This window comes from Mustela nivalis (genome assembly GCF_964662115.1).
Source record: "Mustela nivalis genome assembly, chromosome: 4".
Taxonomy (NCBI): Eukaryota; Metazoa; Chordata; class Mammalia; order Carnivora; family Mustelidae; genus Mustela; species Mustela nivalis.
Genome location: NC_139023.1, coordinates 140,256,623 through 140,279,668, shown reverse-complemented (window position 1 = coordinate 140,279,668; position 23,046 = coordinate 140,256,623). Strand labels below are relative to the sequence as shown.

The 23,046-nt window shown below is 34.1% G+C and overlaps 1 protein-coding gene across 2 annotated transcripts in view; it reads right to left on the bottom strand.

Moving 5' to 3' along the window:
• LRBA (LPS responsive beige-like anchor protein) overlaps positions 1-23,046 on the bottom strand; it is a 730,800-nt gene that overhangs the window by 599,697 nt on the left and 108,057 nt on the right. For both annotated transcript variants that reach the window (XM_082728100.1, XM_082728101.1), the window contains exons 8-14: positions 22,750-22,869; positions 20,282-20,428; positions 13,822-14,019; positions 13,485-13,618; positions 11,297-11,405; positions 10,600-10,752; positions 3,163-3,331 (exon numbers count right to left, since the gene is read on the bottom strand). In XM_082728100.1, the coding sequence (XP_082584226.1) occupies positions 3,163-3,331; positions 10,600-10,752; positions 11,297-11,405; positions 13,485-13,618; positions 13,822-14,019; positions 20,282-20,428; positions 22,750-22,869 (1,030 nt within the window). The remainder of the gene's footprint in view (positions 1-3,162; positions 3,332-10,599; positions 10,753-11,296; positions 11,406-13,484; positions 13,619-13,821; positions 14,020-20,281; positions 20,429-22,749; positions 22,870-23,046) is intronic.

Sequence of the window (23,046 nt, the reverse complement as noted above, 5' to 3'; positions counted from 1 at the left end):
ACCAATGGAATAATAAATAAAATCGGATATTAAAAAATACCTTGAGACAAATGAAAATGAAAACACAATGTTCCAAAATCTGTGAAATGCAGTAAAAGCAGATCCAACAGGGAAGTTTACATCAAAACAGGACTACCTCAAGAAACAAGAAAAATCTCTAAGAAGACATACAGATGGCCGACAGGCACAGAAAAGATGCCCAACATCACTAACCATCTGTGAAATGCAAATCAAAGCCATAATGTGATTTCACCTCACACTTGCCAGAATGGCTAAAATCGAAAAGACAAGAAGTATTTAGCATTAGTGTGAGTGCAGAGAAAAGAAGTTTTCAGGCACTGTTGGTGGGAATGTAAAATGGTGCAGCCACTATAGAAAACAGTATGGAGATACCTCAAAAAATTAAAAATAAAATTGCCATATAATTTAGCAATTCCACGTCTAGGATTTATCCAAAGAAAACAAAAACATTAATTCAAAAACATGTGCGTCCCTATGTTAAGCACAGCATTATTTACCATAGCAAAGATATGGAAGTAACCTAAATATCCATCAACAGATACATGGATAAAGATGTGGTGTGTGTTCATATGCATATACACACACATGCGCACGCACACACACACACAGGAATATTATTCAGCCATAAAAAAGAGTGAAAACTTGTCACTGTGACAACATGGACAGGTGTAAAATGTATAATGCTAAGTGAAGTAAGTCAGACAGGGAAAGACAAATGGTATATGATTTCACTTGTTTGTTTGTAGAATCTGAAGAACAAAACAAAGCAAAACAGAAACAGATTCACAGATACAGAAAATTGCCAGTTGCCAGAGGGGAGAAAGGAAGATGATGGGAAGATGGACAAAACAGGTGAACAGGTCAAGCGGTACAATATTCCCATTATAAAATAATACGTCACAGGGATTTAATGCACAGTGTAAGGAACAGAGTCAATAATATTGTAACAACTTTGCATGTTGACAGATGGTAACTAGACATATTGAGGTGACCATTTCATCATGCATATAAATATCAAATCACTATGTTGATATTAATATAATACTGTTTGTCAATTATTCTTCAATTTAAAGAGTTTTATGCCTCTAGAAAGACATTCAATTTCACATACAATAGTATATACAGTGCTCTAAATGTACAAAATGGGTGACTTTGAAATTACAATGAAGGGAGTTTATTTTTAAGGTTAGATGAATTCCAAAACATGAAAATGAGGCAATAAAATTTGTATTGAATAATATGCACTTATATTTTGTTTTAAAAGACTCTGAGAATGTTAGTACAGTAATAGAAGTTTACAAAAGAAAATCCAAACTTATATGTGAATTTAGTTAAAAAAAAAAAAAAACTTCTGTCTCTTGTGTAAGCTAATACAAACATTTTAAAAAGTACAGCTCAACACAGTTTGGTTCATTTAGAAAGGAAACATTATGTTGACCCCTCTGACATCCCCCCTTCTTAAAAAAAAATCTCTGGTCACACATGGCTCACATTAAAAATAATTTTCATGTCTCAAACAAAAAATTCTCAAGTAGAAAGCTTCTGAAACCAAACACCCATTGTTATAAGATCCTAAAGTTAGGTACCTGTTTGCTTCATATTTTCTGCAATTTTCCCACCACTAATCGCTATTTACAGCTAGTTCTTAGACCACCACCAAAGCACAAGACCACCAAGACCTCAAATAGATCAATTAAAATAGGAAGAAAATTGCTTAAAATTTGTTCCACATGACAATTCCTAGACAAAGAATCAGTTACAGAGCTACAATAGAATCACAAACTTTATTCAGCTCTTAAAGTATGAGACTTAAAGTATGAGACTTTCCCAAGGTCACTAATCAGTTATAAAATCAATGACAGAACATAAAACTAATACGCAGGACAGTACATGATATACCTACAGTACCATCAAACAGTCATTAGGAAATTATGACCTAGTTCTCCGCCACAACACTACCACCTTAAACAGATCATTCAACTTCTGTGTGTGCTCATATATTTCTAAGTTACACATAGCGTATCCTCTGAGAAGCAAGAGATTTTGAAAAAGATAAAGAAACATTGTACTAATATGAAAACCGTATTTATAAATCACTGAACAGCCAAAGCATTTAAGTACAATGACTCTCAGCATCTAATTCCTGATTTCAAAGCAGCCTTCAATTTTTATATCAGGGTAATGAACCCATTCTCACTCTGAGATCATGTATTTCAAAGATAGGAAGGGCTTCCATGCCCATGTATGGGCAATCAGAAAGATAGCTGCCACGTAAGACTATGCACATGATGCAATCAGAGCCAATGAGCAACAAAGAGACTTTTCAGCTGGAAATGTTCAATACAGGCAGACACTCTTTTGCTAGACTTATAGTTGTAAGGATGTGAAGGCAGAGTGGCTGCTTGGTCTGTAAGGGAGAAAACACATGAAAAGAGACAACATAGAAGGTGGAGGGAGATAAAACTGAGTTCAAGGGGCATATTCTTAACACTTGCACTAAGTTCAACTGAAAATGCCAGTTTATATGAGCTGATTAACTTCCTTTTACAACAGCCGATCTAAAGCAGGTTTCATTTAAAACCAAAAGATCCACCATTTGTCAAAATTTTTATTTTTATACCTTCTATAAATTTCTGACATGATAAATGAATATTACCTCTCCAGTAATTTCCTGATTATACAGGAAAAATAATTATTGAAATTTCATAGCCTCATTATATTATTTATTAGAAGTAGATATACCCCCTGCTTCTGCAAGAAATCTCTATTTCCCAAAAACCATGGATTTTCATTCTCATTATGATAATTAGCTTCAGCATCAATACCATATGTTAATATAGAACTTCTCATTTTCTGTGCCTTAATAATATCCTAGTCCTATCTGCTCTGCAAACAACTTACACCAGCAGAAGTAGCATTCTTCCATGAAAGTAGCAAGTTACCTCTAGCAAACCTCAATTCAGTACAAACTATTAACATTATCAAGAAGAATAAAATAAAATTTTGCCATGATGATATTCAGAAAAACTGCAAGAATAACATATAACATTATAATAAATTCCTTATATTAATTTAATAATATATTAAAACAAAGAAAATTAAAAAAATCTATGACAAAATATATAAACAGGGATAATATACCTAATCCTTTAGGCGTAATACCACTTCGATCCTGAGGATTCACTGCCCAGTAGTAGTACTTCAGTGTATGCGTGATGAGAAGCACTGTTCCAACTCTCCGAATGGCATTATATATGTTGACTGTACCAATGAATTCCGTGGATAGGTAAGTATAGAGTGTCAACTGAACCTACAAAATCAAAATGAAGAACGTACATCAAAGAAGCAGCTTAGCATTTTGCCCCTAATATTTTACCAGGGGCAAAAATATTATTCCAGTAATACTCTCAGGCTGCTTTACTTGGATCATACTTGTTCCACAAAGTATTATTCCTGTAATACTCTCAGGCTGCTTTACTTGGATCATACTTGTTCCACAAAGTATTATTCCAGTAATACTCTCAGGCTGCTTTACTTGGATCATACTTGTTCCACAAAGTAAGATGAAAGCTTGATGGTAACATCCATGCTAACAGATAACACACATTCACTGGCACGTGTGCACACACACGCACACACATACACACACAAAAGCACATATATTCCTTATAAAGCTAAACCAGGTAAATGCTACTTTTACAGTAACATTATAAAGGAAACACCCCCTAATATACCAAATTTTTATAGCACTGTTCCATGGAAATAACTGTTTATTCCTATTAAGCAATCAGCAATTATCCATGAGCATATATAATGTCTTTACCATAAGCTTTCTAACCATACTATGAATAGTTGCTTTAAAAAGCTGGAAATTTTCTTCATTTTACAGAAAAGTAGAAGATAACAAAAAAAGAAAAAGTAGGAATAACTCAAAAAGAATAAAGGTAGAAGTCAAAAGAAAAAAAAAGCATAAAGCCTACCTTAGGAGATGTTAGAAAAACAGAATTCTGTTGTAATAGCTCATTGATAGAAAGATTATAAAATTACAATCCCTCAACATGTTTATCAGTATTATCCTCTAATTAGAAAAGGATTCTACTGGGATGCCTGGGTTGCTCGGTTGGTAACGCGTCTGCCTTCAGCTTAGGTCATGATTCCAGGGTTCTGGAATTGAGTCCCTCATCGGGCTCCTTGCTTGGCAGGGAGTCTACTTCTCCCTCTGTCTGCCACTCCCCCTGCTTGTGCTCTCTCTCTCTCTCCCTCTTTCTCTCTAACAAATAAGTAAATAAAATCTTTAAAAAAAAAAAAAGATCCTACTAGTCTTATTTCCAAATTATTTTAATAAACACATAAGAGTTTAGTAACTTCAAAATACAAGCTCTTAATAGAAACAAAAGATTATAGGATTATAGGTACTACTCTACCACCAAACATTTCACACTAGTACAAAATTTCAGTAAAATTACAGCTTTAAAACTCACCTACTGCTATAATCTAGTACTGTAGCACAACAGCACAACATAAAGATTGCTTTTGTTCTACTACTGTGTCAAAATCAAGAATTTTTCAATTCATTGCTAGTAGATATACTTTATAAGTGGAAAAATTTTAAGTAGGACATACATATTTGCCCCCTAACCAAAGACCAAACTATTCCCAGTCTTTATTTTTTTTTAAAGATTTATTTATGTATTTGACAGAGATTACAAGTAGGCAGAGAGGCAGGCAGAGAGAGAGAGGAGGAAGCAGGCTCCCCACTGAGCAGAGAGCCAGATGCGGGGCTCGATACCAGGACCCGGGGATCATGACCTGAGCCGAAGGCAGAGGCTTTAACCCACTGAACGAAGCACCCAGGTACCCCTATTCTCAGTCATCTAAAAAAGGAACATTTATGCTACCTTCCTAGACATGGATGACATTTTCACTTTCAACCCCGCAAGATATGTCAGTGTTACCTGGTAATTTCGTTAGAGAGCACAAATTAGGTACCTATCTTCCAGATGACCAAAAATAAACAAAGTTAAATGAATCAGGGAGTCAATCAGTAATCATATACAGTAAAGAGTGGCAGATTCTGAATCACTTAAAACTGAGGTTCAATTTTATGATCCTTATAGTTTAGAAAACTATATATATGAGGAATATCCCACTGTCTTGCAGAAAAATAGTATTATGTTGATGCAGCCAATGTTATTCAAATGGATAGGCCCAGTTTACTTACCATTGAGGCCATATAACACTTTTCTTCATGGTTCAAATTCTTTACCATCCTATTTCAGTCATTTAGAAAATATTTATATCCAACTATGCTTAGTGATATATTATAAAAATACAATGACATATACATTATCTCTCAATAGCTGAAATCCAGTTGAATTTAAGTAAATTTAAGTAATTAAGTAAAAAAGTAATTAAGTAAATTACTTAAATTAAGTAAATTTAAGTAAATTAAATTTAAGTAAAAAAACAATGTAATAAAGATGCCTATTGAAACACAAAATTACTTAAGGAAATTCTTTTAAAAAACTTTCTAGAACTGGGGCACCTGGATGACTCAGTCAGTTAAACATCTGCCTTCAGCTTAGGTCATGATACCAGGGTCCTGGGATTAAGCCCTGCCTCATCAGGCTCCCTGCTCAGTAGGAAGCCTGCTTCTCCCTCTCCCTCTGTCCTCCTCCCCACCCCCCAACCGCTTGTGATCTAATAAATAAATAAAATCTTTTTTTAAAAAAAGGTCTAGAATTAACACATCTATAAAGGGGCACCTTGCTGCCTCAGTTGGTAGAGCATACAACTTTTGATCTAAGGATTGTAAGCTCCAGCCCCACACTGGGTATAAAGATCACTTAAAAGTAAAATCATTAAAAAAAAAAAAAAGAAGAAAGAAAGAAAAAGAAACTTAAGTATGTATGTAATTAATTCCATGTAACTAATTGCAAAATATGTAATTAACTGCAAAATGAGTAGCAAAGAGTTATTAGAATCAATTTGGAGGTCAGAGAAATTATTATAGGATAAGCTAAAATACTCAAAAAAGCCTGACTAATAAAATAGGTATTAAGGTAGACTTTGAAGATTAGCAGTAAGATAGGTAGAATGTAGAAATTCAAACAGGGAAAATGGTAAATCACACAACAATAGGCTTCCCAAGATCTTATAAAATGCTCCACAATCTTGATTGTGCAACAGAATACCCGAAAAACATGTTTTAAAAATGCTGATGCCTGGGCCTTACCCCAGATCAAATAAAACACAATGTGGAGTAGAGGGTGTGGAATTGTTTTTTATTTAAAAAAAAAAAAAAAAAAGAAAAAAGAACAAAAAACCTCTCCCAACAGGTTCTACTGGCAGCCAAGATTGAGAGCCTCTGCTCTGGCTTTACATTTTAGTACTTGCCTAGCCACTGAGGATAACTGAGAGTTTTTAAACTAGAAAGCTCAGAAAGGACATGATTGACACGAAAACTTAATGCTAGAAAAGGGACTACTTTATTGTGAAAACAATGGGAAATTATTGCACAGTTTGAGGCTAAGAAATAATCTTAGGAGAGTAAGATGTTAAAAACATAAGAATTCTGGCCAAAAAGCGATAGTGATAAAAAATGAAAAACTGAAGAAAAGTCTGTCTCTTGAGAATGATACTGTAGTAAAAGAAAAATGAAAAGGCTCTAATATCAACATACTGAGATGAGTAAGAATGGTGATCTCAAGATTATTCATAAGCTAACAATGAATAAATATTTACTCATTTACTCATTATATAATCCAATAACCATACAAGTTGCATGTGTTAACATCTGTCTTTTCCATTAGGCATTCTATAAGGGCAAGAATTAGATCTGTTTGTTCACCATAGCATCCACAGTGCCCAACATAAAGCAGTTACTCAACAAATGAAGGACTATTTTATACAAGAACTTTCATCTCTCCATTTAGGTCATTAAAAAGACAGTCTCTGGGCACCTGGGTGGCTCAGTGCATTAAGCCTCTCCCTTTAGCTCAGGTCATGATCTCAGGGTCCTGGGATCGCGCCCCACATTGGGCTTTCTGCTCAGCAGACAGCGTGCTTCCCGCCCCCTCCCGCCTGCCTCTCTGCCTACTTGTAATCTCTCTCTCTTTCAAATAAATAAATAAAATTTTTTAAAAAATAAAAACATTAAAAAAAAAGACAGTCTCTGAGAAGATGAATGGATATTATACCATCAGAGTAAACATCCTTTTCCAAAAGCAAAGGTTGATCCATACATACATACCTTCACCTTTCATAACCACAGGTAGAATTACCATGAAGCTAATGAAGCTTAAACTTTATGCTCACTCATCTGTACCCTAAACCTCATTTTGTATGCATCATGTTGTATTTTTTTTCTTAAAAATTACCTTCCTCCCTGTAACTGTGCAAACAAACTTCAGAAAACCATTTTAGAACTATCTTTATAATACAATTAAAGTAGGGGTGCTGGAGTCGTTAAGCGTCTCCCTTCTGCTCAGGTCATGATCCCAGTCCTGGAATTGAGCCCTGTAGTAGGGCTCTCTGCTCAGCAAGAAGCCTGCTTCTCCCTCTCCCCTCTCTTTCTCCCCATGCTTGTGATCCCTTTCTCACTGTCTCTCTGTCAACTAAATAAATAAAATCTTAAAAAAAAAACTTCCATATAATACAATTAATAATACAATTAAAGTAGATATAATCCCTTATGGATACACAAAACAGTGTTTTTAAAACAAGAAAAGTTTAATATTAACAAATCAATTATAAATTCAAAAAACAAAATTAAAATTATTAACAAGGAAGAGGTAAAAAATAGAGTGTAATACCAGAAACCTAAGAAAATGATATAATGAATTTTAAAAATATTCCTCTACAACTAAGTATCTAATAAAAGGCTTTTTCACCACATCAAAAGAGATCCAAAGCCTTACAAATATGTTGCTTAGTAAAACAAAAAAAAAGTGTCTAGTAAAAGGTTTAAAAAGTAACTTGAAACAATCCTTGACAAGAAATAAGACTGAGGGTCATAGAAGAAAAAAAGGTCAAAATTGAACCCAGAGATAAAAAGGTATAACCTCCAGCTGCCTCCTTTGATTATTTCCAAATGGCAATCAGAGTCAGCAGCTGTTTTTCTCTTTAAAATAAGATACTATGAGTCCAGAAGTAAAGAAAGTCTGCATTTTTTTTCTGACAACTAAAATAAGTATGTATGATTCCAACCTAAACAATGATAAACACTCTAAGTGGATCACCAGGGAGAAAGGGAGAGAGGAAATTAATAGGTATGAAATGATACTTCTAACAAAAACTATAGATAAGGCAGATACAATTATGCAATTTAACAAAAATTTGTTTCAAGTTCTCCTGAACACTACCACAATTAATATTCTTAAGGCAATTTAATACAACATTAGGACTTAACAAAAGTTTTATTTATATACTTTATCACAATTATATTCACTTAGAAGTAACTGGTTTATTGTTACAGTACTAAATAAGTTGAGTACAAATATAATTGTATTTAATCATTTAAATTCATGTGAATTAAAATGATTAAAGAAGACCAGTATATCATGGAAGCCTTAAAACCAGGTGACATTTCAACTGTTCCTGCAGAATTAAACTCATGCAAATGTATATATACATATGTACACATTGATATGTATGCATACTGGTAACAGAACAGAGCTAAAGTTGATAGGAAACATTGTATTTACATTGGAACTGTCCAATTTTGATTTATACTTAGTAAAAATCAAATTTATACTTAGTAAATCAAAGTATCAATTTATACTTAGTAAATAAAAGTCTCTCTCAAAATTTTGATTTAACAGAAGATAAAGATTATAGCTCTATTTTTTTAAAATACTGAGATGTCGGGGCGCCTGGGTGACTCAGAGGGTTAAAGCCTCTGCCTTCGGCTCAGGTCATGATCCCAGGGTCCTGGGATAAAGCCCTGCATCCGACTCTTTGCTCAGCAGGGAGCCTGCTTCCTCCCCTCTCTCTCTGCCTGCCTCTCTGCCTACTTGTAATCTCTGTCTGTCAAATAAAATAAATAAAATCTTAAAAAAAAAATACTGAGATGTCTTGGAAAGTATATCCAGTGGAAACAGTCTCTTCAACAAATGGTGCTGGGAAAACTGGACAGCAGTATGCAAAGGAACAAAACTGGACAGCGTTCTTACATCATACACAAAAATAAACTCAAAATGGATTAAAGACCTAAATGTGAGACCTGAGATCATAAAATTCTGTAAGAAGCACAGGCAATAATTTCTCTGACTTGGCCATAGCAACATTTTTCTAGATATGTCTCCTGAGGCAAGGGAAACAAAAACAAAACTAAACCACTGGGACTACATCAAAATAAAAAGCTTCTGCACAGCAAAGGAAACAATCAACAAAACTAAAGGTAACCTAATGAATGGAAAAAGATATTTGCAAATGACCTACCTAATAAAGGGTTTACATATCCAAAATATATAAAGAATTTATACAACACCCCCCCAAAAAAACAAACAATCCAATTAAAATTGGGCAGAAGAAATAGACAGTTCTCTGAAGAAGACATCCAAATGCCCAAAAGACACAGGAAAAAATGCTAACACCACTCATCCTCAGGAAACTGCAAGTCAAAACTCAGTGAGTCATCACCTCACACCTGTCAAATGGCTAAAATCAACAACACAAGAAGCAGGTGTCGGCAAGGATGTGGAGAAAAAAGAAACCTCTTGCACCATTAGTGGGAATGCATACTAGTGCAGCCTACATGGAAAATACTACGGAGGTTCCTCAAAAAATTAAAAATAGAACCCTTCAATCCAGTAATCACACTACTGAATATTTACCAAAAAAAATACAAAAACTCTAATTCAAGGGGCATTATGCACCCCTATGTTTATAGAAGCATTATTTACAATAGTCAAATTATGGAAGCAGACTAAGTGTCCACTGACAGATGAATGGATAAAGATGATGTGGTACATCTCTACCATGGAATATTATTCAGTCATAAAGAAGAACGAAATCTTGCCATTTGCAATGACATGGATGTACCTAGAGAGTATAATGCTAAGTTAAATAAGTCAGTCAGAGAAAGACAAATACCACATGATTTCACTCATACGGAATTTAAGAAACAAACAAAAGGGAAAAAAGAGAAACCAAGCAACAGATTTTAACTACAGAACAAACTAATGGTTACCAGAGGGGAGGGGGAGTGAGGTGATGCATGAAATAGGTAGCAGGGATTAAGGAGTGCACTTGTCATGAGCACTGGGTAATGTACAGAATTGTTTAATCACTGTATTGTACACCTGAAACTAATATAACACTTTTTTTAACCACACAGGAATTAAAATTAAAAAAAAAAAAACACTGCTCTACAAAAAAATAAAAGATACACTGACTTGCAAATATACCGAAAGAAAAAAAGTATGCTTATCAAAAAATACAACCTATTGAAATTTTACATGATAGCATGTGAAAGGATAAAAGAAAATCCTCATAATTATCACTCTTCTCAACTACAAGAACTTGATAAAATAGTAAAACAAAATCTATATACATAAATATGTATATATATATTACCTTGGCTGGGGTATGAATCCATATAGCTGGGTTAAGAAGAATGTGATCACACAACTGTTTGAGTAGGGGCATCCCATTCTGCAGATTACTCAGATATTTTGAAAATGCAAGACAAAGTTCAAGTACTGCTCTGCTGACATGGGATTTGGAAGACTGCAAAAAAAAAAAAAAAAAAGGTAGTTCAAAGGTCACTACCAGGGCCCCTGGGTAGCTCAGTCAGTTAAGCAACTGACTCTTTATCTCCATGCAGGTCGCAATCTCAGGGTTGTAAGACTGGGCCCCCACATCCAGCTCGGCACTGGGTGTGGAGCCTCCTTAAAATTCTCTCTTTCACTCTCTCAGTCTCTCTCTGCTCCCCCAACCCCACACCCCCCCTATTACAAAAAAAAAAAAAAAAAAAAAAGCTCACTACCAATACTACCAATACAAGGCAAGGAAAGAAAATTAAAGGCTGTCAATATCAGAAAAAAGTTGGCCCACAAACTATGCTCAAAGTTAAAGACGCCATGAGACACAATGCTACATTTCTCTAATAAAGCAATAGAGACAAGGTCAAAAAGCAAAAGGTTATTTTAATTTTGGTAATTTTATGTAACCAAGGAGACATACTTGCAGAAAAAATTTCTCAACCACGTAGGAGACCAAATCCATGGCCTGAAAATGAAAACCAGAAAATGTAAAGCATTTCATACCCTACCTTCTCAAGACTGTATCCTATTACCAAGAAGCCCTTGCAGGCAAGCATCTGCTCCTGCATAGCAACTGAGTTCTTCAGCAACTCCAGGATGAAAGCCAGCAAAGTTGAACTAAAATAAGAAAACAGGCAATTGTCCAAAAAAATACTTTTTTTTAAAGGTGGGGGGCTTATTAGATACAGTCTTTCTTTTATCTTAAAAAAAAAAATGTTCTCGATTTCAAGGAAATTGAAGTTCTAATAAAATTTTCTCCAACTTTATCTCAGTACTAAAATTTCAATGCAGAATTAGGACTTACCCAATTATTTATCCCATATACTTAATCACCAACCTATTAGTAAATGAATTACTTAGAAACAACAAGAGGAAACATGCATGAACTAGAGAAAAATTAGCAATGTCCAAAAACAAGTAATAAAACAACTAACATAAGTGTATGACGTCCTTAAAGAATATATATAATTTAGATTAGCAAGTATATTCAATTTTAGACAGAGGGCAAACAAAGGGGAAGATACATAGAGCAAACACACTAGGGTAGAAAAACTCAGTATGTGTTAGGGCTCCAGACTGGCCTGGTTTGAATGGAGTTCACGAAGGGAAAAATAAGTAAAATTGTACTTAACTGAAGTCCTCAAACACTAACTTAAGAATTTTGTACCTTATCCCGACAGGAAAATCATGATTCAGTAGTCAATTGGAAAGACTTTTAAAACTGAATAGGGGCTACAGTCATGCTCCCATCCTCACAACTTCTAGAGATACTGAAAATGGAATGGAATAAGGTCAGCTGTCACCTCCTTCTCAAAGGCTCTAGATATCTCCACAAAAAAAGAGAGCCTGACTGGCAGCCAACCTCCTCCTCCACAAAAGTGCTTTTAAAATGTCAGCTATTCCAATAAAGATTTTGAAAAGTTTAAAAATCAAAAACCAAAAAACAAAAACCAAAAAAAAAAAAAAAAAAAAAAAGGAGATAACCAAGAAAAAATAACTGAGCTCTGTTACAAAGGTTTCAAACCCGAACACACAAAAAATTTATGAAGTAGCAATATGTTAAGAATAATTTTAATTTTTTTAAATGTCCTAAGTAGGGGTGCCTAGGTGGCTCAGTTGGTTAAAGCCTCTGCCTTCAGCTCATGATCCCGGGGTCCTGTGATCGAGCCCCACGTCGGGCTCTCTGTTTAGCAGGAAGCCTGCTTCCTGCCGTCTCTCTCTGACTGCCTCTCTGTCTACTTGTGATCTCTGTCAAATAAACAAATAAACAAAAATATTTTAAAAAACTAAATAATTTAAATAAATGAATAAATAAATGCCCTAAGTACTTGATTTGATAGCTCATTCCTTAGGGAAAATAAAAGAAGCTGGAGTGCCTGGCTGACTCAGCCAGTGGAGTGTGTGACTCTTGATCTCAGGATGGTGAGTTTGAGCCCCACATTAGGTATAGAAATTACTTAACAATTAAAAAAAAGAAAGAGTTAAAAAAGTCATTTTGTTGCCTAAAAATAATTCCAAAAAAATTACTACATCATTAAATACATACACTGATAGTAGATATCAACTTATATATAAAAGCAGAAATGAGAGAATTCTAAAAAGAAAGAATGGAAAACTCATTTACTCAAATAATAAATACATTAAACATAATTACTAGTCTCACAGAATATACAGTCATGAAAAATTCATTTAGACACCCCCTCAAGGTTTTATATTGTGTCCTCCTATGTCTCTACCTTTTTCAGAATCTATACTATAAGAGAGAAGACAAATGTGTCCAATGTACAATATAATTTTTTAAAAAATACCAAAGCTCAGTTAATTATATGCAATGATTAAAAATAAAAAGCTAAATCCCTGTAATAAATCACTGCCATGTAATAACCTGAAATAACTTATCTTTTTAAATAGGAATGACAGAAAAAAAGTATTTAATTTTGCTAAATCATTATTTCCAAATTCATTCAAAACAAGTTTATTATGTTTACAGCTTTCATATTTCCTACTGATAATTTAGATTAATATTACTATTATTGATAGAATTTGTAGTAACATTTATAGTTCACAAATTTCTTTAAATTATATTCTCTCTTTTAACCCTAGAATAAATTTAAAAGGGAGAAAAAATACTGTGTAGCTAACAGTAATGAAAGTAATTCTCACATCAAATTACAGAAAAAAAATAAAGCCACTCACCATATAGTCACGTCAACCTCATCAGATAAATATTGCCTATAATCCAACTGTGCAAAAAGTGGAAATAGCACTTGTACTCCTCCAATTGAATGCATAGCACTTTGAATGGAATGTGTTAAAACTGCCTTCACATCCTTATGAAATAGAAGATACAGTAAAGATTCTAATGATTTTTCAAAATAATTAAAATAAAGCATAATAAGAACAATATACTATTACATTGCATATATTTAATAGACACTACCTAATACACCTCAGTAATATACCAAAATCCACCATGAAAAATATCCTTAAAAGATTACAGCTAAGGGGAAAAAAAAAAGATTATAGCTAGTACCTGGAGCATAAGTGCATGCGGTGAATGAACAAAAATTGAAGGATTGTCCTTGGGGGATGATTCAAGGCAGAGCTGGGCATCTGTAGCACGTGGATTGTATGTGAATGCAATGGCACTAGAGAGTTTGCCATCATACAATAAAAGTTTGTGATGCTCAGCAAGAAACAAATCACTTTCTGCTTTGAATTTAAATGTACCCTAAAATAAAAAGTGGAACAATTAAGACAATATACCACAAAAAGAAAATCTAAATACAAATCACCACAGATAGAAAAATTTAAGGAACATATCTTTGATAATTTTCCTAATATCAAATAAGAACCCTGTTTGTTAATTCTAAAGTGCACTGTGTTCACTTTAAACATATAATGGAAATGAACTCAACTTGGTATTAAAACCTTACAATAAAAAAATGCAAAACTTACTGTCCTACAGTTTTTATTCACTGTATTTTGTCTTTCTGGATTTTTTAAATTGTGCTTAACATGTTACACAAAATTTACAGTACAGTAGTATTAGTATGCATATTATTGTGCAACCAATCTCCACAACTTGTACATCATGCAAAACTGAAACTCAGTATTTATTGAACAATATCCCATTTCTACCTCTCCCCATTCCCTGGGAACTACCATTCTACTTTCTGATTCTCTAAGTGTGACTATTTTTTATAATTCATATAAATGGACTCCTAGTGTATTTTTTTATTTGCTGATTTCATTTAACATAATGTCCTCAAGATTCATCGTGCTGCAGCATGTCAGAATTCCTTCCTTTTAAAGTGAACAGTAATCCATTACACATATGTACCACATTTTATCCATTCATTTGTCCATGGACAATTAGGCTATCTTGGCCTAATTCAACTTGTGAATTCTGCTTTAATACTATAAAAATAAAAAAATAAAATGTATAACAGGGTAAGACTGTCTTTACTTTTCTGGCTTCTACATGAAACATTTAAAAAGCTTTTATTAAATACATCATTTTTCTAAATTTCTGCTTATATAAACTGTTAATAAATTCCAAAGCACTGATTTAATATTCAATTTTTTTCATTTCACAAAAGCTAATAATAATGGGAATGTTGGCATAACTGAAATACATGCTTTTAAACAAGTTAATAAATGCTTTTGAGGGGAAATGTCATTTGGGCAAATTACAACAGCTAACCTATTTACGAACTTAATATATAGCTATATGATCTGGGAGATTATATAATGCATTTTCCAAAGGCAGAAACTGAGAAAGTCCAAAGAAATTAACTGACTTCTTTGAGACCAGAAAGATAATTTGTGGCACAGTAAAGATCAGAAACTAGTTCAATTAAAAAAAAATTTAGTCTCCACTACTATTCAAAGAATAGTACCTCAACATTAGCAAGTGCATTTTTTAAAAGAAATAGCACAACAAACATTTTTGCTATTTTGTGTGGAATTTAGAAATAAATTACCCCTACTAACAAATCTAAACTAAATCTACACAAAACTAAAACTAAGAATCTGACACTTTTCAGGAATTGCTGCTAACTTATTGAAATAATATTCTTGTGTAAATACTATGATACAATTAAGATAAAAACAATATCCTTACAAAATACTCAAAGCAACACATTACTTCATTAAACACTCAACATACGAAAGATTTTTATATTTCATCATCCTCATGATGAAAACAGCCAATAAACCAGGAATAGAAGTGAACTTCCTCAAATTAACAAAGAACATCTGTGAAAAGCTAATAGCAAACACTACAATGATGGTTTAAAAAAAAAAAGAATGGTTTTTCTCCTAAGATCAGTAAAAATACAGGGATATCTGCTTTCAACATTTTTTCCTGTTTTTATTTTCTTTTTCAGTTAGATTGTGGAAAAACCCTTAACAGGAGATCTCTCCTCTTAACAGATACTTAAGTATAAAATACAGTATTGTTACCTATAGGCACAATGTTGTACAGATCTCTAAAACATATTCATCTTGCATAACTGTAATTTTATACCTACTGATCAGAAATTTCCCCTCTTCTCTCTCCCCCAGCCCTTGGCAGCCACCATTCTATTCGTTGTTTCTACAGGTTTGCTATTTTAGATCTCTCATATGAATGGAATCATCAGGATTTGTCTTTCTTTTTTTTTTTTTTTTTTTTAAAGATTTATTTATTTGACAGAGATCACAAGTAAACAGAGAGGCAGCCAGAGAGAGAGAGGGAAGCAAGCTCCCCGCTGAGCAGAGAGCTCGATGCGGGACCCGATCCCAGGACCCCGAGATCATGACCTGAGCCGAAGGCAGCGGCTTAATCCACTGAGCCACCCAGGCGCCCCAGGATTTGTCTTTCTATGACTGGTATATTTCACACAGCATAAAATCCTCAAGATGCTCTATAGTATAGGTTCTAGTCAGGGCTATTAGGCAAAGAAATAAAAGGCATCCAAAGACAGTTACTGTAAGATCTCACTCATATGTGAAACTTAAGGAACAAAACAGAGATCATAGGAGAAGGGAAGGAAAAATAAAACAAGAAGAAATCAGAGAGGGAGACAAACCATAAGAGACTCTTAACCATAGGAAACAACCTGAGGGTTACTAGAGGGGAATAGGGGTATGAGGTACCAGTATAATAATGCAAAAAAGGGAAGAGGCATATAGACTGGAAATGAAATAAAACTTATAGTCTATAGTCTACATGAATGTGTAGGAAACTGAGGAACAACAAGCGGGTAAAAAAGCTAGTAAAACTAATAAGCAAATTTAGCAAGGTCAATAAACAAATTCAACTATGTATTTATATATTAGAAACAAATAAATGGAAACTGAGATTTTTAAATACAACTTATTACCCAAAAAACATTAATACCTAATAATACATTTAACAAAATGTATATATGGCCTATACAATGAAAACTAAAAAACTGCCAAGAGAATTTTTTTTAAAACTAAGTAAATAGAGAGATACATCATGTTCACAGACTGGAAAACTCAGTATCAGTTGGATGGCCAATTTGCCCCTCACAGATCTATATATTCATTACTATGCTAAATAAAATCCCAGTAGACATCTTTGTAGAAAATGATTAAGTGGGCTCTGAAAGATATCTAGAAATGCAAAGGGCTTAAAAAAAGCCAAAACAGGGGAACCTGGGTGGCTCAGTGGGTTAAGCCTCTGCCTTAGGCTCAGGTCATGATCTCAGGGTCCTGGGATCAAGCCCTGCATCGGACTCTCTGTTCAGCAGGGAGCCTGCTTACCCCTCTCTCTCTGCCTGCCTCTGCCTACTTGTGATCTCTCTCTCCATGTGTCAAATAAATAAATAAATAAAATCTTAAAAAATAAAAAAATAAAAAAATTTTTAAAAAGCCAAAACAATTTGAAACAGAAAATAGTTGAGGGTTTTAGACTTTGTGCTTTCAAGATTTACTATGAAATTAACACTCACCAAGACAATACATACAGTATTGGCATAAGAAAAACATACAAGTCACTGAAATATAATACAGCCTCAATGATGCCAAGGTAAGGCAATAAAGAAAGAATACTATTTAAAAAATATTAGTACTGGTAACACCAGAGTACACATATGCAATAAAAATGAACCTTGACCCTTATCTCATACCATACACAAAAATTAACTTGAAATGGGTCATAAACCTAAATATAAATGCTGAAACTGTAAGAGAAGAAAACAAGAGAAAATCTTTCCAACCTTGAAATAGATAAAGATTTCTTAGGATATAAAAATCATGGCAATAACCAAAGAAGTTGATGAACTAGAATTTATAAAAATTAAATTCATCTGTTCTTCAGGGCGCCTGGGTGGCTCAGTGGGTTAAGCCGCTGCCTTCGGCTCAGGTCATGATCTCAGGGTCCTGGGATCGAGTCCCACATCAGGCTCTCTGCTCAGCAGGGAGCCTGCTTCCCTCTCTCTCTCTCTCTCTGCCTGCCTCTCTCTCCATCTACTTGTGATCTCTCTCTGTCAAATAAATAAATAAAATCTTTAAAAAAAAAAAATTCATCTGTTCTTCAAAAGCCACAATAAAGGGGTATGGGGACAGGGCACCTGGCTGGCTCAGTCGATGGAGCACTCAACTCTTGATCTCAGAGTTGTAGTCTGCGCCCTATGCTGGATATAAAGATTACTTAAAAATAAAATCTTTGGGGCACCTGCGTGGCTCAGTGGGTTAAGCCTCTGCCTTCAGCTCAGGTATGATCTCAGAGTCCTGGGATCAAGCCCCGCATCAGGCTCTCTGCTAGCAGGAAGCCTGCTTCCCTTTCTATCTCTGCTTGATGCTCTGCCTGCTTGGGATCTCTCGCTCTCTCTCTCTCTGGGTCAAATAAATAAATACAATCTTTTAAAAAAAATAAAGAAATAAAATTTCTTTAAAAAAATAAAAAAGAGGGAAGGAAAGAAAAAAGACAAGATGCAGACCATTGGAGAAATATTTGTAACTCAAACAACTGATAAAAGAGTTATATCCAGAATATATAAAGAAATCTCAAAACTCAACACTAAGGAGCCAAACAAAAATATGCAGAAGATGTGAACAAAATTCAAAGAGGAAGATACACAAATGACCAATAAGCAAGGAAAAGATGCCTGGAATCTCTAATCATTACAAAAGTGCAAATTAAAACCAAAATGAGATACTGCTACATACTTGCTGAAACATCTAATATTAAAAAGACCAGCAATATAAGATGTTTAGGAATGTGGAACAAGTAGTAAACTCCTACACTGCTTATACAAATGTAAAATTATATAACTACCTCAGAAAAGGATTTGACAATTTCAGTTACCATTATCACTTAGTAACTGCACTCTCATATATTTATGAAATAAAAATATGTGTCAGCACAAACACTCATACACCAATATCCATTACAGCTTAATCACAGCAGCCAAAACTGCAAACAACCCTAATGTCCATCAACAGAACAATGGATTAAAAAATTGTGATGAAGTCATACAATGGACTACTACTAAGCAATACAAAGAAAGGAGCTACAACAACAAAGCAACATGTATGACTCATAAGAAACCAAACACCAAGGAGTCATGTTGCATGATTCCATTTACATAGAACCTTTTAAAAAATCTAATCAAGTGACAGATTAGTGGTTTCTCTCAACAGGAATGCAGAGGGATTAGAAAGTGGAAGGAATTGACAGAGGAATTGACAATGAACCTTTTGCATTGCAATTTTTTTTAAAAAGATTTTATTTACTTATTTGACAGAGATCACAAGTACGCACAAAGGCAGGCAGAGAGAGGAGGAAACAGGCTCCGTGCTGAGCAGAGAGCCCAATGCGGGGCTCCATGTGGGGCTCCATCCCAGGACTCTGGGATCACGACCCGAGCCAAAGGCAGAGGCTTTAACCCACTGAGCCACCCAGGCGCCCCTTGCATTGCAATGTGAATTGACAATGAACCTTTTGCAGGAACAAAAATATTCTATTTCTTGATTGTTGTGGTAGTTATACTTTTGTCAAAACTAATTAAAATATGTATACTTGGAGTGCCTGGGGAGCTCAGTGGGTTAAAGCCTCTGCCTTCTGTTCAGGTCATGATCCCAGGGTCCTAGGATAGAGCCCCGCATCAGGTTCTCTGCTTGGCAGAGAGCCTCGTTCCTCCTCTCTCTCTGCCTGCCTCTCTGCCTACTTATAATCTGTCAAATAAATAAATAAAATCTTTTTTAAAAAATAAATAAAATAAAATATGTATACTTTACTCACTGTAACAGTATAAATATGTGTGTGTGTGTGTGTGTGTGTGTATTAAACTCAATAAAACAGATTTTGTTTTCAAAGGAACATAGCAAACTAAGTTGCTCCCTGAAACCAAACTAGACTAACAATGGCTTAACACAAAGGTTTCCAAATTGTGTTAGTTCATGACAGTCTTAGCATTTCAGTAATTGTCTATGATGCTTTAGATCAAAATATTAAGTGATTCAGTTCAAACAATTTTGTATTTTAACAATTTAATAGTCATCTAAAAAACTTAAGGCACAAGTCAAAAAAAATGTTTCTTTCACTATTATATTGGCAAAATTATTTATTACTTTTTATGCATCTTGGGCACTGCATGAACTCTCAAATTTGTAATCAGATTTCACACCATCATCCTCATTTCCTGTTCCACATTAATTTCCACATGGTACTTGTTTTTTATCATAACAACTGTTGAAAATGTAGTTATGCAAAGACAGACACCATCAAAGAAATGCAGCATGAACTAAAGCTGAAACTTGAGCTAGTAGTTGCACAGTGCCCCACATATGACAAATATACTATGTTTCCCTCAAAAATTTTCAAGTACGCTTCATTCAGATTCCTATAACTTACCAGTGGTACCTATGATTACTCTGACATTTGGTTTTGTAATCCTAGGTAGGTTGCCCCATGCATCTCCTCCCTTTTAAAAAAGCTCAATTAATACTGGCTAACTAGTGAACAGCAAGTAAAGTACCTTATATCCCAGGCCCAACTGATAAATAGCAAATATCTGAGCAGCATTAAGAGCCTCACTGAAAAGGTAAACTGCAGTCATCTGGCCACAAAATACTCTATTAGCATCCGCTGTTTCTGATGAGCCCAGGAAACATTTGTCAAAGGTCTGTGAAAGAAAATATATTTTATTAGAGAAAAAAACAAAAATTATCTCCTCTAAAAATAACAACCTATTTGCTTAAATGTTCTGGTATAAATATTGGTATAAATGCTTTGTCCATTCTAAACCAACCTGGGGAGATTAAAATAATTCACTTAGCATTTCACTTCATGCACTCATTGTTACCTACTGGAGAGATCATGAAAGACATCACAGAAAAGTAGACAACACAAGTTTTCCAAAGTACAATAAATAAAACTTGATGAAAAGTGGATGTAGGAAATCAGAGTCAGAGAAGGTTCATACTTGGGCAAGCAAAGAAGCAGTCTTTGTTACAAGAAGGAAAATCATGAATTAAATTTAGGACATAATCAATCTGCCTTTTCTATGAGTTAATATGGATGGAGCTGGGGTGCCTGGATGGCTCAGTGGGTTAAAGGCTCTGCCTTTGGCTCAGGTCATGATCCCAGGGTCCTGGGATCGAGCCCCGCATCGGGCTCTCTGCTCAGCGGCGAGCCTGCTTCCCCTTCTCTGTCTGCCTCTCTGCCTACTTGTGATTTCTCTGTCAAATAAATAAATAAAATCTTTATATATATATATATATATAAAATCTTTATATATATATATATATATATATATATGGATGAAGCTAATATGAATGGAGAAGCATCTATCAACAGGGTTCTGTAAGTTTGGTAAGAAGTTAAAATTATAAAGAAAGATTTTTGCAGATATCGAGCTATAGATAATGGGTGAGGTCATGGAGTAAATAAAATCTCTCAAGAGAAATATGTAAATCCAGAAAGCAGGTGTATGTTTTTCTTCTAACATTAAAAAAAAAAAAAAAACCCTCTCTTAACATTTAGGTTGCAAACCACATTTTAAAGACCCATGGTGTACAACAGAGGAACTAAAATAAAGTTCTTCACATCTCTTTAAAAGTATCCTCTTAAGTGACAAAACCATTAGAAAGAATGTTGAAAATATATACATATTGACATCAGGAAATACAGAAAAGCTGTTAACATTTGAGTTCTGAAGACAAGCCATCTAAATCAAATCAATGCGTCACATGCTGCTGATCCTGACAAGTTAATCTCTATGTGCTTCAGTCTCCTTACCTATAAAATGGAGATTATAATAGTACTTACCTTGCAATATCAGTGTTTTTAGAAAATAAAGATATTTATTACAATGCCTTGAGTACAAGAAGCACTTAATAAAGATTAACATAAGGAAAAAACAGTTTAAAATAATAATAATAGGGGCGCCTGGTGGCTCAGTGGGTTAAAGCCTCTGCCTTTGGCTCAGGTCAGGAACCCAGGGTCCTGGGATCGAGCCCCGCATCAGGCTCTCTGCTCAGCAGGAAGCCTGCTTCCCTTCCTCTCCCTCTCTGCCTGCCTCTGTGCCTACTTGATATCTAATAAATAAAATCTTTAAAAAATAATAATAATAATAATAAATATATCTTATCCCCTGTGTTAAAAAAAAAAATGAGAGCTACATTTACTGAGCACTTACTCTGTACAAGGCATTGTGCTAACAGATTTGTGAACAGTAAGTATCTCATTCAGTTACCACATTAACCTTCAGAGAGGTACTACTTTACACCCATTTTCAGGTGGAGAAACTTAGACCTAACAGATTAATAAGATCATATAGTTTAGAAGTGATAGAACTGGGATTCAAACCTAAGTCTATTACAACAACCTGAACTTCTAAGATTATCATTAAATAATATATAAATATGTGCAGCATAGGATACAAAAGAAGCATTTAATAGTGAGTGGGTGGAATCGTTTGTAATCATTGTCCTGATCTGTATTTTTCAAGCTTTCTATTAAAAAATGTCATTGGTGAGGAAAAAAAATTTTAATTTAATTCCTATTTAAAATCTGAGATTAATATGTATGGATCCCTCTTTCAATCCTGAAAACATTATTAGGTAAGTCATCTATAGCAGCTATGAATTATCTGGAAAATTTATGAGCGTGTATCATCTAACTCATTCATAAAATGATCAGAATTCTGCCACAGAGCTCCCAACTTTAATTTGATAAATGAACCAATGATACACTTTCAATATATACCCATTGTTACCTATAAATCCTCATCTCTACCCTATCCAGAATAATTTCATAATAAGGACTGAGTAATACCTTATGTGACACATGAACACAGTTCTACTCTATAAATATATTAATATCCTAGCCAAACTATCATTATAAAACTCTGCCATTAATTATATTCTAAAATTTATACTCAATGTATATTTTTCTTATTTTAAAAGTTCATGATTTTAAAATGATTTTTTTCAAATTACTTACATCACTGGTGTTGACAAACCATGTTATCTCTCCATAGGAAGCTAGCTCACCATTCACATAACAACGAAGCTCACTATTCTTCCACCGGTTATAAATATGCACTATAGTTACCATATACCACTGAATAAATAAAAAGTTTGAAAAAAAAAAGATTACGATTCTTGCAGTAACTTGGCCACATTGATAGTAATAAGTAAAATTTAAATTATAAATTACAATTAAATTTAAAAATAAAATAAGACTACCCTTATTAAATTCAATATTCAACCTCTGGAACATTATTTAATCAAGGCAATT